Source organism: Abramis brama (genome assembly GCF_963993115.1).
Source record: "Abramis brama genome assembly, chromosome: 1".
Taxonomy (NCBI): Eukaryota; Metazoa; Chordata; class Actinopteri; order Cypriniformes; family Leuciscidae; genus Abramis; species Abramis brama.
The window spans coordinates 30,983,344-30,997,395 of NC_139963.1; the positions used below are offsets into that span (position 1 = coordinate 30,983,344).

The 14,052-nt window shown below is 39.1% G+C and overlaps 4 protein-coding genes across 5 annotated transcripts; all 4 read right to left on the minus strand.

Moving 5' to 3' along the window:
- Nucleotides 1-150: 150 nt before the first annotated feature.
- LOC311097993 (Ig-like V-type domain-containing protein FAM187A) lies at nt 151-1,512 on the minus strand (the record flags this gene model as incomplete). The annotated part of the gene is made up of 1 exon (XM_084137993.1): nt 151-1,512. One exon carries the CDS (start codon nt 1,510-1,512, stop codon nt 238-240), a length of 1,275 nt encoding a protein of 424 aa, XP_083994119.1. The 3' UTR covers nt 151-237.
- Nucleotides 151-2,869, minus strand: dnaaf19 (dynein axonemal assembly factor 19). 2 transcript variants are annotated; one of them, XM_084138003.1, is made up of 3 exons: nt 2,462-2,869; nt 2,184-2,313; nt 151-2,064 (listed from the first exon to the last, which is right to left on the minus strand). In XM_084138003.1, the coding sequence occupies exons 1-3, from the start codon at nt 2,602-2,604 to the stop codon at nt 1,591-1,593; spliced, it is 747 nt and encodes a 248-aa protein (XP_083994129.1). In that variant the 5' UTR covers nt 2,605-2,869; the 3' UTR covers nt 151-1,590. The 2 variants fall into 2 exon arrangements, with proteins under 2 accessions (XP_083994129.1, XP_083994130.1); XM_084138004.1 differs by having other exon boundaries at nt 1,485-2,064; nt 2,184-2,575; nt 2,688-2,869.
- A 1,526-nt stretch (nt 2,870-4,395) lies between these two features.
- On the minus strand, nt 4,396-6,838 carry rpl23 (ribosomal protein L23). Its single transcript, XM_084128285.1, has 5 exons — nt 6,765-6,838; nt 5,437-5,520; nt 4,983-5,111; nt 4,776-4,889; nt 4,396-4,522 (listed from the first exon to the last, which is right to left on the minus strand). Exons 1-5 carry the CDS (start codon nt 6,775-6,777, stop codon nt 4,440-4,442), a joined length of 423 nt encoding a protein of 140 aa, XP_083984411.1. The 5' UTR covers nt 6,778-6,838; the 3' UTR covers nt 4,396-4,439.
- A 424-nt stretch (nt 6,839-7,262) lies between these two features.
- Nucleotides 7,263-11,332, minus strand: LOC311067788 (von Willebrand factor C domain-containing protein 2-like). Its single transcript, XM_084089881.1, has 3 exons — nt 10,478-11,332; nt 9,883-10,012; nt 7,263-8,679 (listed from the first exon to the last, which is right to left on the minus strand). The coding sequence occupies exons 1-3, from the start codon at nt 10,829-10,831 to the stop codon at nt 8,441-8,443; spliced, it is 723 nt and encodes a 240-aa protein (XP_083946007.1). The 5' UTR covers nt 10,832-11,332; the 3' UTR covers nt 7,263-8,440.
- Between the last annotated feature and the right edge of the window lie 2,720 nt (nt 11,333-14,052).

Sequence of the window (14,052 nt, forward strand, 5' to 3'; positions counted from 1 at the left end):
ATGTAATGTTTCTGTCTTTTTTCTACATTTCTGTATCATGTCTGAGAATAAAATAATAGGTCATTTAAACATTTATACAATAAAAGTATATATAGATTTAGTTATCCTCCATCTCAGTATGTTAAAGAACAAAAACATTTGAAAAAATCATTCAGAAAAATCATTAAGCAGCATATTTATTCAATTTCACATTGCACTTCACAGATGTAAACATACATCAGTATAATTGCTGCAAATTCAAGTTCTGTTAATATCTGCAAAAATATCTTCCTTGCTTATCTGCCAAATAAATCTGACTAAGACAGTGAAGAGAAACATAGCTGTGATGCCAGTGTAGCAAGCAAGTATAAGTTGTAGTGCATAGACAGACTCCGGGTCAGAGATTTGACGCAAACGTCCCAAGCGGAGATACACCCCCAGTCTGATCTGTGCAGCCAGCTCTCCTTGGAGCCAGCAGAAATAGGAGCCTTTATCTTTCAGCCGCAAGGGCCTGAAGTGTAGGTGGTGACCGGTGTCAATGAAGATGCGAGAAGAAGTCTTATTCAAACCCTCCATATACTGAGAGCGGTAAAGAGGTGCTGAGCCTTTATCCCAGGCCACAGCGTCTTGGGGTTTGGCGCCAGGACAGGTCAAGACCAGATCAGAGCCTGTGGGGTGGTTGTGGTAGTGGATGGTGACATCCGAAGAAGCTTGATCATCATCCTGGAGGAACTTCAGCAGAGCTCGTCTCTCTGGAGATGTTGTAGGTTTCGGAGGACAGATGGTGTGACAGTTCCTCACCTCAAGCTCGGCCCCGTAGCTACTGCCTGAAAGTCCAAACTGTTGGGGAACGGCTGAGGAACCACAGGAAGCCGCTGCGTCCGATTCGTGCTGATAACGTACATGGAGGTAAATGCTTTTGACATAACACAATCCCACACGCGTCTGCTCCCCCCGGATGTCACAGCGGTCACATTTAGACCATGACCAGTAGCTGGTGAACACTTGAAACATTTCCGTTTTCATTCTGACGGGCTTTGCTTCTTGTACTTGAGTTCTCTGTTTGACATTCAAGGGAAATAAAACTTGATGGACCTCCTGGACATCAACATCGTAGCCGTAGAAGAATTCACCAGAGGCCGTGCCACAGATATAGTGCCCTGAGTCAGCTTTCTGGACCCTGAAGACCAGAAGGCTAAACAAACGGATGGAAAAGCGACTGTGCAGATCTGACCCTCTGCCAACTTTGGATGATTCCACCACCGTAGTGCCTTCAAAGTCTGTGAGGACCTTGGTGTTCATGGAGCCTATTTGTTTTTGATAGTACCATACCACTGAATGAGTCTCCTCTGGTTTGCAGTGACAAGGAAGTTCAATGGTCATATCGGCTATGAAGGCCGCAGTGTCAAAGACAAGAAATGCAGGACAGGCCCTGCTGGCAAAAATGTCCTTCTTATCCTCAGGAGCCTCATAGCCTGAAAGTAACAATGGGCAGATGGCCCAAAAACAAATGGCCAACACTTCTTTTAACATATTTCTGCTGGTGTAAAGTACCAATTAAAAAACAGAAAAAAAACAACAACAAAAAAACAATGGAGTTTTCAATCTAAACTATTTTTGGATACCATATTCCCCCATTAACCCTTTAAGTTTTATTGTAATGTCAGTCTCATCGTCCTCCACATGTGTCAGACTGGCCTCACAAACCATTGAAGTGTCAGAAGAATCATCTTTAGAAGTATGATATTCTCCTCCTGCAACTTGTAGCTTGTGGAAAAGCTCCTCACAGGCTTTTTGTTCTGCCTTACTAAGAAGAGTCTGGTTGAGGCCAAAACGACCAGTTCTGGAAAGGCCGTCCAGCACTCCAATCACTTTTTCCTCATCTCCTGACTTAAGACACTGTGACAGAATCAGAAAGAACTCGCCTAGAAGACCAAAGCCAACCTCAGTGCTGAAGATTTCCTGCAGAGCCTTGCCTCCCAGACTCACAAGCAGACTGTACTTTTCAAATGAGCTCCCTGCGAACTTGCGCCAGCCACGGATGAATTCTGATGCATTTCTTGGCTGGATCTCAGATAACTGCGGCTAAAGACAGAACAAAGTTAGTCATAGTCAGTCAAGAGGGATGATCTTTGGTGAGATCTAGCATCCAGATGATCAATTTATTCATATGCAAGAGAACATATACCAGGTCAAAGGCTCACCTGGACCTCTTCAGTTGAAGCACTTTCATGCTTTGTCCCAAAAGCAATTGGATTCCACGGTTGTTTTCGGGGTGCACCAGAGATGTCCTTTCTATCAAGAGGCTTTAAGTGAGATGCAAGTACTATGTCCCTGAAATCAAAACATAACATATTTCCAATTAAAATATAAAAACGGTTACAAGAGTGACAGACACATGCAGTAGCTACCCGGTAAAGATAAGTGTCAGAATTAGTAATCGTTTTGGGAACAAATGTTAATTACACAGTGAGGAACGCACCTGAATTCTTCATAGCTGGCGACATTTTGGTTCAAAGCACGAAATTTGGCATCATTTTCCCTCTGATATTTCCTGTCCGCTTCCAGCGCCGCTTGTAGCTCTTTTTCAAGAGAGCTGAAATTTATCACATCAGATTTCTCCATACCTGCTCTTACTGCTTACCGAAAAATATGGACGTAAGAAGTCACTCAATTTACTTTTAGAAGGAACTGATAATTTTATTTACCTCTAAAGTCAGAAATCCCGCAACTTCGGTTAGCCGAAAATGAGTACAGCTAACTTGCTAGCTCACGCCTCCACAACAAACTGGTCTCCATGACAACAACGCAACGCACTCACTGTCGCACTGGAACTTCGGAACTGGCAGCAAAGTTTGATTGTCGGATTAGCGAGTTTTATTGAAAACAAATTGGATAGATTGATCATTGACAGAATGTGTAAATTACCGCAACATATAAATTACAAACAATGTAATAAAAATGTAATGTTTTCAACCAGCGAGTCTGTTGAGAATACAGTATCTCACAAAAGTGAGTACACCCCTCACATTTCAAACTTTTTAGAGTAATTATCATTGTGCTGCTTGTATAGCAGTAGATATTTACTGTCCTCTGAAAATAACTCAACACACAGCCATTATTGTCAAAATAGCTGGCAACAAAAGTGAGTACACCCTAAGGGAACATGTCAAAACTGTGTCCAAAGTGTCAATATTTTGTGTGAGCACCATTGTTATCTAGCACTGCCTGAATCCCCCTAGGCATGGAGTTCACCAGAGCTGCACAGGTTGTTGCTGGGATCCTCTTCCACTCCTCCATAATGACATCATGGAGCTGCTGGATGTTAAGACACATGGTGCTTCTCCACCTTCCACTTGAGGATCACCACAGGTGCTCAATAGGGTTCAGGTCTGGAGACATACTTCACCCTCAGCAAGGCAGTTGTCATCTTGGCGGTGTGTTTGGGGTCGTTATCATGCCGTTCGGCTCAGTTTCTGAAGGGAGGGCATCACGTTCTGCTTCAGAATGTCGGAGTACAGTCAGTATGAGATAATTGTACTCAAAGCACAGATTTTAACTACTCTAATACAAGATACACAAATTTGTATGGTCCTGTCAAGCAGACAAAAACATGAACATGATGAATAGGACATGTGGCTTTGCATGGTTAAACGACATACAGCTATTATCACTTAGAGGTGTACTCACTTTTGTTGCCAGCTATTTTGACAATAATGGCTGTTGAGTTATTTTCAGAGGACAGTAAATATCTACTGCTATACAAGCAGCACATTGACTACTCTAAAATATATCCACATTTCATTACTATAGTATTGTACCTTGAGAAGATATGCTAAAATGTTTGCTGAAACATGAGGGGTCTACTCACTTTGAGATACTGTACATAAAACAACTGACTTAACTTACTTCTGCTAATTATCTATTAAAAACATAGTTAATGCATTACTTAAAGTCTAGCTTTAGGCCTGGTTTCACCAACAGATTAAGCCAGGACTAGGCCTTAGTTCAATAAGGATATTTAAGTAGCTTTTCTTTTTAAAAGTCTTAGAAAAAAACATGTCTTTGAAAAAACATTACTGGTGTGCATCTCATGGCAAAACAATGGAGGAGACATTAAGATGTGTCAGGGCAAGTTGCTTTCTGTTAAAACATGCATTTTAGCTAAGGACGGGATTTAAGCCTTGCCTGTGAAACAAGCTATTAATGTCAATCCTCAAGATTCAAGATTTCCCATGCAACTGCATTTACCACATGTAGTGAAGTCAAAACTTAATATGCCCAACAAAGTCTGTAAAACCTTAAATTTTGCATTAAAAGGCTTATAAAATGCCACCACAAATTCTATCAAAACATTGCAGTTTTAATTTTATAGTCTCAAGGCAATTTCCTACAATCAACAGAGTGACACGTGTGTAAACTTTTGAGTATTTATTGAAAACGACAAGCCACATTTGAGCTCAGGCAATGCTTCCGGCATTGGAAGCAATTCTGGGCCACAGGTCTGCACATTCCTTGGCTACGGGTCCTGTGATAGCGGAGCCTAAAGAAAGAGAGAAACAAGTTAGCACTGCACCTGAGCTAAATCCGGAAATTGAAAACTAAAATGACATGCATCAAGAAGAGAAGTGAAATGTTCCATCACGGATTGAGATTTAACAGCACATGGCGACTGCCACCTCACCCATTAGCAATGGGATTTACTATTTCCTTCTACGACGACTCACCCAGCCACTGATCAGACAAAGCAAGTGCTTTAAGAAGGATGCTGAAAAGATCTGAAATTCATCACTTACCTTTCATTTCTCCTTTGTTATTCACTATGACCCCTGCATTGTCTTCAAAGTATAGAAACACGCCATCTTTTCGCCGATACGACTTCCGCTGTCGTATCACCACCGCAGGATGCACTAGATTAAAGAGGGGACATCTGTATAAGCATACATGCTTCTCTAAGCCAAAGCCAGCAGAGTGCAGTTGCAACAGGCTCTGAAAACACTCACCCTTTTTCCTGAGCTCTGGCTTGCCTTTCTTCACTGTGGCCATAACCATGTCTCCCACACCAGCAGCAGGGAGCCTGTTCAGACGACCCTTGATGCCTTTGACGGATATGATGTACAGGTTCTTGGCACCTAAACAGGAGAAAAGCCACAGATCAGTGGAGTTAAAAAAATATATATTTTTTTAACTTATAGTTAAGTTATATTTTCATGCTGCAAGTTAGTTTAATAGACATAAGTCTGCAAACCCTCAGCCAAGAAAAAGCCTGCGATAAACCACAAACATTTGTTCCATCACGGATTGAGATTGAACAGCACATAGCAACTGCCATCTCACCCAACAGCAATGGGATTTAATATTTCCTTCTACGACAACTCACCCAGCCACTGATCAGTCAAAGCAAGTGCTTTAAGAAGGACAACAACCACATATGCCCAATGCTGGAAGATCTCATACCTGTGTTGTCAGCGCAGTTGATGACCGCTCCCACCGGGAGACCCAGTGAAATACGGAACTTGGCTCCCGATGACCCACCACGTCCTGAAGAGAAAGACAAAAACATTATGATTTTACAACTACCAAAATACACTAAAATCACATTTGCTTTCCGTTTAGCAAGCCGTTCTATCTATCAGTGACTTAAACCATCAAACCATCTAGTGACTTAATTATGCGGACAGCGGTTTACATACAAAACTTTTTTTTTGGCCAAGAACATTTGTCATTTACATTAAGACTACTCCGACCTCGTTATAAGGGAAGGAAAGGAAAGATCTGGGGCCAGTTGCACAAACATAGCCATTATATTAAGATGGTGTCTTAAGTATTAGTATGACCATGATCTAGCAGTTAGGCAATTAGTCTTACCTTTCAGTCTATGTTTTTATGTAATTGACTTAAACAGTTATGGACAGGCTTATAGAAAACAAAACAAAGTGTGTTGACTAACCTTTAAGACTAGTCTAAGCAGTTTATGCAACCGGCCCATGGTGCAATTTTTTTGAAGTGATAAAGGCTTCAGTCACCATTCACTTTAGGTGCATAAAAAAACCTAATGAAAATGAATGGTGACAGGATGTTCATTCCACCTAAAATCCAGCGTTTTCGACAAAAGAAATTAAGTTAAACAGGTTTGTAACAACGTGCGTAAAAAATTAAAGACGTTTGTTTAAAGGTGAACTAAGTTATTTAAGTCTGCAAAATGTCTAGTTGTCACCGACACTGCAGCAAGTTTATAGTGGTGAACTGATGTTTTCTACCCGATACCAATCCGATTTCATTCAGATACATTTACGAAGACAATATTTCAGAGCTAGGCAAATTGATCAATTCGGTTTCCCTGTACGATAAATCTCCAAAATATGCATTACTCAAACACGCTAACGTGCGATTCAACTCGCCACCATTCAGTCGAGTGTATACCCGCTTCGCTGCATGTTTAAAGTCTCACACCTCTAGTGCTTTTACAGTCATTGTTAATTTTACATGATAGTTATCATGAAGCAGTGTTCCAGAACTTGCTTTCACACAACAAAGTTTGCGTAAGAAGTGTTTAATCACCACTACTGGCTCCACGAGCTTGGGTCTACGTACTTAGCAAACATGGCTCCTGCCGTTAGCCGAAAATGTACATATCTGTTTTTATCAAAGATATAATTGAGCATTTACATCAATATATCGACAATATAATTCCTATATGACCAGTTAAACCCATGTATTGAGTTAGGGAGCTTTAGCGTACCTCATTTCAAGGATGATTTTAGATTTCCATGTGTGTTTCTTACCTCTCTTAGACATTGTCGCCGAAAGGGAAAGAGGAAGAGAGAGAAAGGAATGATGGGATATATTCGTGCGCGCACCACAGATCTCACAGCATCCGGCGCAAACTTCAACGGCACTCTCTGTGCATCGCCACCTAGCGTGGCGTATGTCGCCTAACTGTCAAATTATATCAAATTAAAATCAAATTATATGCGAGGTCCAAATTGACCAAATACATTGTCATTAACGTGAAAATATAGTGACGTTAAAGACATATTGAACATGAAATCCACGTTGGTTTTTCAATTAAACGTTTTACTCATATTGTTATATGCATAATATATATAATATGTGAATAAAAACAAATATATATTAAAATGAGAAAATAATGAAGTGAAATAGGCTAACTTTTATATAGAAATAGGATAACCTCACTGTAGATTAGCTGAAAAAAATAATTACAAAGAAATGGCAAGAAACACATTGAATTAAACATGAAATTTGAAAGCTGAAACAATAATGTACTCCAATAATCTTTGTTTTATTTACAACTTTGAAAAATATTTTTTACAGTGTATATGAATTATTTGTGATGGAAATTACGGCCTATAAGAAACCTAACTCACAGTTGGAATTACACTGTCACAATTTAAAAAGAAAGAAATGTATTATATTTATTATAATCGCCATTATATTTACATGCATTTTGTAAATTAGCTGCGTTAAAGAAAATGTCAAATGGAATGGGTAAAATCAACAAAACATCAAAGATGCAATGAGATGTTCAAACAAGGAGAAAATACTCAAACCTGAGGTGTTTTAATACATAAAAACATGTTTCCATTTGACCAGCCCTTTGGAATTGGGTGTTGCATGCTCCACTTCCCATCTAAACAAAACATTTATCGTCTTTATGGAGAACAACATTTGGCTAATCTAATACAGTATTACATTTTTTTTTTTAAATCTGTTGGAATAAACATTGAAATTATTAATTAAATGCATCATATTGCCCATAGAATAAAACATTTAAAATTCAACAACATGCTAAAAGAATGAGATGGAAAAATGGGAGATAATGTTTTTAAAAATACAATGCTCCATATTTAAATGTGCTTTATAACTGCATCTTAATAAGTAGACAAAATTATATACAATAATATACACACATTTACACTACCGTTCAAAAGATTGGGGTCGATTGGCCTTCTTAATGTTTTTGAACATCTCTTTTGTTCACCAATACTGCATTTATTTGATCACAAATACAGTAATTTATAATAACTGTTTTCTATTTAAATATGTTTTAAATTTTCATTTATTCCTGTGATGGCTCCAGTCTTCAGTGTCACATGATCCTTCAGAAATCATTCTAACATCTTGATTTGGTGCTCATGAAACATTTCTTATTACCATCAAAGTTGAAAACTGCCTAATATATATGTGTGGAAATCCAAACTTTGGAATGTTATAATTGTGCATGTATACAGTAATGAAACATTGTGATACTGCTATTGCATGTTGCTTCTCAGAGGGTTGCGGATCTGGGTCAGGGTGGGCGGGGGTGGTGATGTTGGCTAAAGAGGTCAGCACTGGCAGCTATCCCAGCGCAGGTTGTGTTCACCCTGGGCACAGACACTGCATGTGCTCTGCATCCCCTCCTGCCTGTCAGGAGAGCTGGTGCCAGGCACACTTCCCTTCATGGGATGGCATCCAGCCTGGGTGAGAACACTCTCTCCTTCTCCTGCTCCTCCATCTGTTTGGATGTGTTGTCGGAGTCAGTGGCTTCATTGTCTGCTCGCTGGCGCTCTTCACAGGTAGCGTGAGGGTGCGCCTGCCACGTTCCATCCTGGTATGTGCAGAAACACACCGTCTGCTCATCAATCTCCACACGCTCTCCAGCTGAGATCACGCGATTTCCAGCAAAGCAGTTTGGCCCTTTGAAGAGGAGACAGGAGCACACTGCAAAAAATGCTTTTCTTACTTAGTATTTTTGTCTTGTTTCCAGTCCAACTATTAAATAAAATTCTTAAATCAAGATGCATTTACTAAAGTTTTTGCTTAAAACAAGCAAAATGATCTGTCCATGGGGTAAGAAAAATAATCTTGTTTCTGTTTGAATTAAGGTTATTTTTCTTACCCCATGGTCAGATCATTTTGCTTGTTTTAAGCAAAAACTCACTTCATTTTGATTAATTCCCCCGGAAAACAAGACATAATATCTAATCTAATTTTACTTATCTAGTAAATTAATCTTGATTTAAGAATTTTATTTGGACTGGAAACCATTTTTTGCAGTGCATCAAGCTCAGTATTTGGGGGGAATTATAGCTAGTTCACCTAACAGTTAAAATTCTGTCGGCATTTACTCGCGTCGTTCCAAGCCTGCATGACTTGCTTTCTTCTGGAACACAAAAGGAACTGTTTCTGTCCATTTAACCACTTTTGACTGAAAATTTTTCCGTTTTGAAATGGTAAAAGTTGTAACTTTATTGGAATGGTACGAAACTTGGTGACTTTTGTGGCACTTGTAAAGTGAACCGATTTTTTTTTTCAAAATTGATGTTTTTATGTTCCACAGAAGAAAGAAAGTCATGCAGGTTTGGAACGACATGATGGTGAGTAAATTATGGCAGAATTTTCTATCCCACTATTGCGCTCAAACAGAAATTACCAGGTAGACGCCCACAAATGCATTACGTTTATACACAATGTCTATTATACGTTTTAAAATGGATACACATTACATAGGCTACCCATTTCTACATAAACATTACACACACACAATCTGTCCACCTCTTGCCTTCTGTTGTCAGGGATGGCCTAATGCCCCATAGTGCCTGTGCCATCCCAGCATGCAGTGAATTAGTTCCTATTTATAGAGGGCATGTTGGTAGTAAGCAATCTATCGAACAATTCCATTGCATCATTCTTTTTCCATGACATCACTGCGAACTATGCAGTAACAAATCAATCAAAACAAGAGGTGTTGGCTCCACATCACCAATGAAACTTCCTGATTGATCCTTGTGAGTTGCACAACACAACATACATGCCTCTCAAAACACTAGATGCATGTGATGGTGTTTGTAAAAACATTATTGGATGCACGTGTAATGTTGCATGTGTAAGGACCCTCACCGCTTTTGCACACAGGACAGCAATGGTTGGGTTCGTATACAGGATTTACACAGTGTAAGACAGGACAGCCGGATATGCTGCAGTAAACTTCTCTGTTGACTTCACACCGGCAACGCTCACAGGGTGACAGCTATTTTACACAGGAACAAATGCTAAATGCATTAATGTAAATATGAGTAAATTATGAGTAATTAAAAGAGTAAACAAGCCATTAAAAGAGAATTGAAACAGTCTTACTGTTTAATCATTTACTCTTATTTTTCTTTATCCCACACAAAAATAATAGATCATTGACTAGAGTCAAACAAAACGCAGATATTATACAATTATCATGCAATTAATATTATGTCCCAACTTGAAACTCTTAGTTAATAGGCTAGCACATATCCAGAAAGTGTAGTGTTGTAATGGGGAAAAAAATATGATAAAGGTCGTTATTCTACGCTATATTATACTTTTTACATGGTTGTGATAAACATCAGTAAAGAAAAAGACAAAAAGTTCATTTATTATAATAACAGGTCATTATTATAATATCCGGTTAGACCAATAAAGAAATATATTTTCCAGCCTAAGAACTTATACGCTGACTCACCCTAAATTCCTCCAGCATTCTGTAAGTTTTGCCTCCATGCACGCAAACTTTACTGACAGCTTCACACACGGGACAGCACGACTTGTATTTGATGCGCGTGCATCTCGGGTGTATACGCGGGCACTTGGGTCTGACACACACGGGTCCATCCTCTGTGCAGGTGCAGGGACACGCTGTGGAGCTCGGATAATAAACCTCTCCGATGCCATACACAAAACCTTGATCGTCGATACAGAACTTGCCACGATAGTCACCAAATTCGTATTCCAGCTCGGATTTGGAAGAGTACTCTGATGCGCTTTGGAGAACGAAGCACTGGAGTGCAAACGAGAAGCACAGGACGGGAGATCGCATCGTTACTGGCAGGAAGTTGTAGACTGGTTTGTCTTCATGCGCGCGGGTCAGTGCATGAACATTTGCCCAATGACATACAGGACCCACCTCCTGTAACTGTACAGGCTTGCAGGCAACAGTATTTTTTAATGTTCGATGACTATCAGTAAAAAACAAACTTTTATGTTACATTTATTTTTTACAATAATAATAATAATAGCACGACTGTGTTGTAATTTTTGAATCATTCTAATCTTTTTAAATATTTTAAAGACTTTTCCCTTAAAATAATATTGAACCGATGGATGGACGGACAACTGGTTTAGGATACAAATATCTCACGTGAAGAGCTTCACAGAAACGGTTACGTACCGATCCAAGTGGCGCTCACTCACTGCAGAGCTAAAAATGACATCCAGCTCTCCCTCTCTGGACGTCCTGCTCCACCTCTGGATCTGATGGGTGGAGAGATAGAGTTATGGGTAGGTTTAGGATATAGGCCCTGTCCCAAATGGCACACTCCGGACTGTGGACTTCCTCAGAGTAGTGACGTCATGTAGTGCAGACCTATTATATAATAGGGCCCTTGGCGCGAGTCCACGAGGGCGCATTGAGAGGTATTTTTGGGACAGACTCGATCGTCAAGCCGGAAATAACAGTCTGGTTGTTGTTGGACAGGAGAAATCACCTTTTTGCGCTCCGACGTCTTATCTCCATGTCAACTACACAGCCTAATTTTTCAGTTCTATATTTTGATATTGTGCATGCCACCTGGGCATTAGACAATAGATACATCATGCTTATTTAAATGATGTATACAGTTGTACATATTAATACATAATGTTCCTTTTGAACTAAGATTACAATTTTAACACATAATGAAAATGTGCATGAGTTTCAGATGAATTTACAGGTTTCAATATTCATACTATGTTTACATATGACTCAGTAAAGCCCTGACATTCGGTTCTATTTATTTAATGAATCATAATGTGATCGTATTATTCAACGCGCTATTATTATGTTTGAGACATCAACCACTGGTCGATGACCATAATGTTTGTATAAACTGTAGGTAACAACTGGTAAAATCTAGGTCATAAAAACCGCAATATTTTCTTCTCAGCCATGTCAACAATTGTCCGTGAGCGAAATCTCCTCCCATCCGTTGTCTGATTGGCCTTTCGCAAGGATTCCTGGGTAGTTAAAGTGTGTGGAGCCTGCATCTATGCGGGCTTCGCGGAAGACCGCTTCAAGGGTACAAAGGGGGCGCTGCTGAGCACACTTCAGAGCGTTAAAATGCTGAATGGGACGGCCTACGGACTCGTAGACTTGGCGAGCACGCGCAATTCAAGTCCACGAGACCGAAAGTCCACATGAAGTGCGCCATTTGGGACAGGGCCATGGTTGGACCGTCTAGCTCCACCCATTACGGCCAAATAAGAGGTGCCCTTACGAAAGAGTATAGCTTCAAGTTCATTTTATGAAGTATACTTAAGTAAAGTTCAAGTATATTTTTATACTTTATGTAGTAAGTATACTATATACATGTAGGCAACTAGTAGTAAACTTGTAAGCATACTATTTCAATACTGCTTGGGACTAAATTGAGTGGTGCAAGTATGATGTCACTTTGTAGGCCAAAACACGAAATCGTCCTGAAGTCAATTGTTTTTTTGAATGGGGTTTTGGTTAAATGGCTGAAATAAGGTCTGTGGTGAACACAAGCTCAAGACACTTTCACGTTTTATTCTACGACATAAAATACATCAATATTACCCCACTCGTGATTTTTTTAAGCTGTTACGCGTCTTGAAAAAGGCGGTTGCAAGTGGCTAAATGGGACTACAGAGGCTGTTGGGTCAACTATTCTGACTCAAACGATCTGGGAAAAGTTGTCGGAAGAGTTGTCGGAAGTTTAGTGGTGGTGACGTTGAATTCGTGGGACCGTGGTGTAGTTCGTTTATAGTCTACCTTGAGCTTTTTACTCCTGGCAGTTGCATTTAGGCTTCAAAATTCAAGAAAGTTGTGTTTATGTGATAATTATCTTGATGGACAAAACGTGAAAGTTTAATAAACTTTTGTTGATCACAGAGCTTGTTTTTAGTGATAATCCAAAAGCCTATGGGAAAATCCTATTGGGTTTTTCCGTTTTTCTCAAGACAACCAGTGTGATGCTAACTGCGTTTGGCCTACAAAGTGACGTCATAACCGCACCACTCTATTGGCCCACTTTTTAGTATATACAAGTATACGTTTAAGTGTACTATAAGTGTAACAGTAGTAAACTTTTAAGTGCACAGCTAGTTTCTTATTTGTACTGCATCTGTACTACAAGTGAACTTATAAGTATACTAGTAGTTTTTAACTTTTTTTTAGTTTATGAAAGTATACTCAGCAAAATACCATTTTAGTAGTTTTATACTGCATGTATACTTGTAAGTTTTTTTTTTAATTGAGCATAACATTTTACTTATAGTTTACTATTTATATATTATTTTTGCACTTTAAGGCTACAATGTTCCTATTTTGGATTTCTTTTATATTTTGAAACATAGGCCTACCTTTAACTCCTTCCATTTTAAAAACCTTTTATTCTAGCTTCATGCATTCTTTTTCTATTTTTATCAACACTTGAATGTGAGAAAGTTTACTTAAAAAAAAGCAAAATTTTAAACAAAAAGCTGAGAAAATCGCATTTTTGTCAAAGTCCGGATAGGATTCAGTTTGATTATCAAAACTCAGATGGAGTAGATCAAACCCCCAAAGCTTCACAGTCGTTTCCTCTTCATGGACTAGACATTTCATTCGGTAACAGGCAGTTTTGATTTATATTCTGTTTAATGTTTGATGATCGTGTTGTTTTACATTTGCGTAAGCGACCTTCTTCACCTGTGTTTTGATCCGGAGACTGAGTCTGTACTCTTTCAGAAGAGGCGTAAAGCGCCCCCTTCCGTATAACAGTGAAAACATGAATAGCCGGAAAATTCAGTCAGTGGCGGGGAAAGAGTTGAGTAGATTTGAAGTAAATCCTTATGTACACTACCAGTGGACTATAGGATGCTCAGAATTAGCATCATATCTGTTTTCTTTATAAATAAATATTTTCCAAAAAATGTTTTTAAATAAACAAACTGTCTCAGACTTGGAACTACGAAAAACTGATTCTGGTCTATGGACTTCTTAAATTAAAACAAATCGTTTAAATCTTTGTCATTAGGAACTATCTTACAAACATTTCT

What these genes read in the sequence shown, in the direction of transcription:
- LOC311067788 (XM_084089881.1), bottom strand. Translation starts at nt 10,831, where the DNA reads ATGCGATCTCCCGTCCTGTGCTTCTCGTTTGCACTCCAGTGCTTCGTT. An exon ending in GAATGCTGGAGGAATTTAGG is followed by an intron (nt 10,013 to 10,477) that starts GTGAGTCAGCGT and finishes TGTGTAAAATAG; the next exon opens with CTGTCACCCTGTGAGCGTTG. An exon ending in CTGTCCTGTGTGCAAAAGCG is followed by an intron (nt 8,680 to 9,882) that starts GTGAGGGTCCTT and finishes TCCTCTTCAAAG; the next exon opens with GGCCAAACTGCTTTGCTGGA.
- dnaaf19 (XM_084138003.1), bottom strand. Translation starts at nt 2,604, where the DNA reads ATGGAGAAATCTGATGTGATAAATTTCAGCTCTCTTGAAAAAGAGCTA. An exon ending in GCCAGCTATGAAGAATTCAG is followed by an intron (nt 2,314 to 2,461) that starts GTGCGTTCCTCA and finishes TTTTGATTTCAG; the next exon opens with GGACATAGTACTTGCATCTC. An exon ending in CTTCAACTGAAGAGGTCCAG is followed by an intron (nt 2,065 to 2,183) that starts GTGAGCCTTTGA and finishes TTCTGTCTTTAG; the next exon opens with CCGCAGTTATCTGAGATCCA.
- rpl23 (XM_084128285.1), bottom strand. An exon ending in CAACTGCGCTGACAACACAG is followed by an intron (nt 5,112 to 5,436) that starts GTATGAGATCTT and finishes TCTCCTGTTTAG; the next exon opens with GTGCCAAGAACCTGTACATC. An exon ending in GCCAGAGCTCAGGAAAAAGG is followed by an intron (nt 4,890 to 4,982) that starts GTGAGTGTTTTC and finishes TCTTTAATCTAG; the next exon opens with TGCATCCTGCGGTGGTGATA.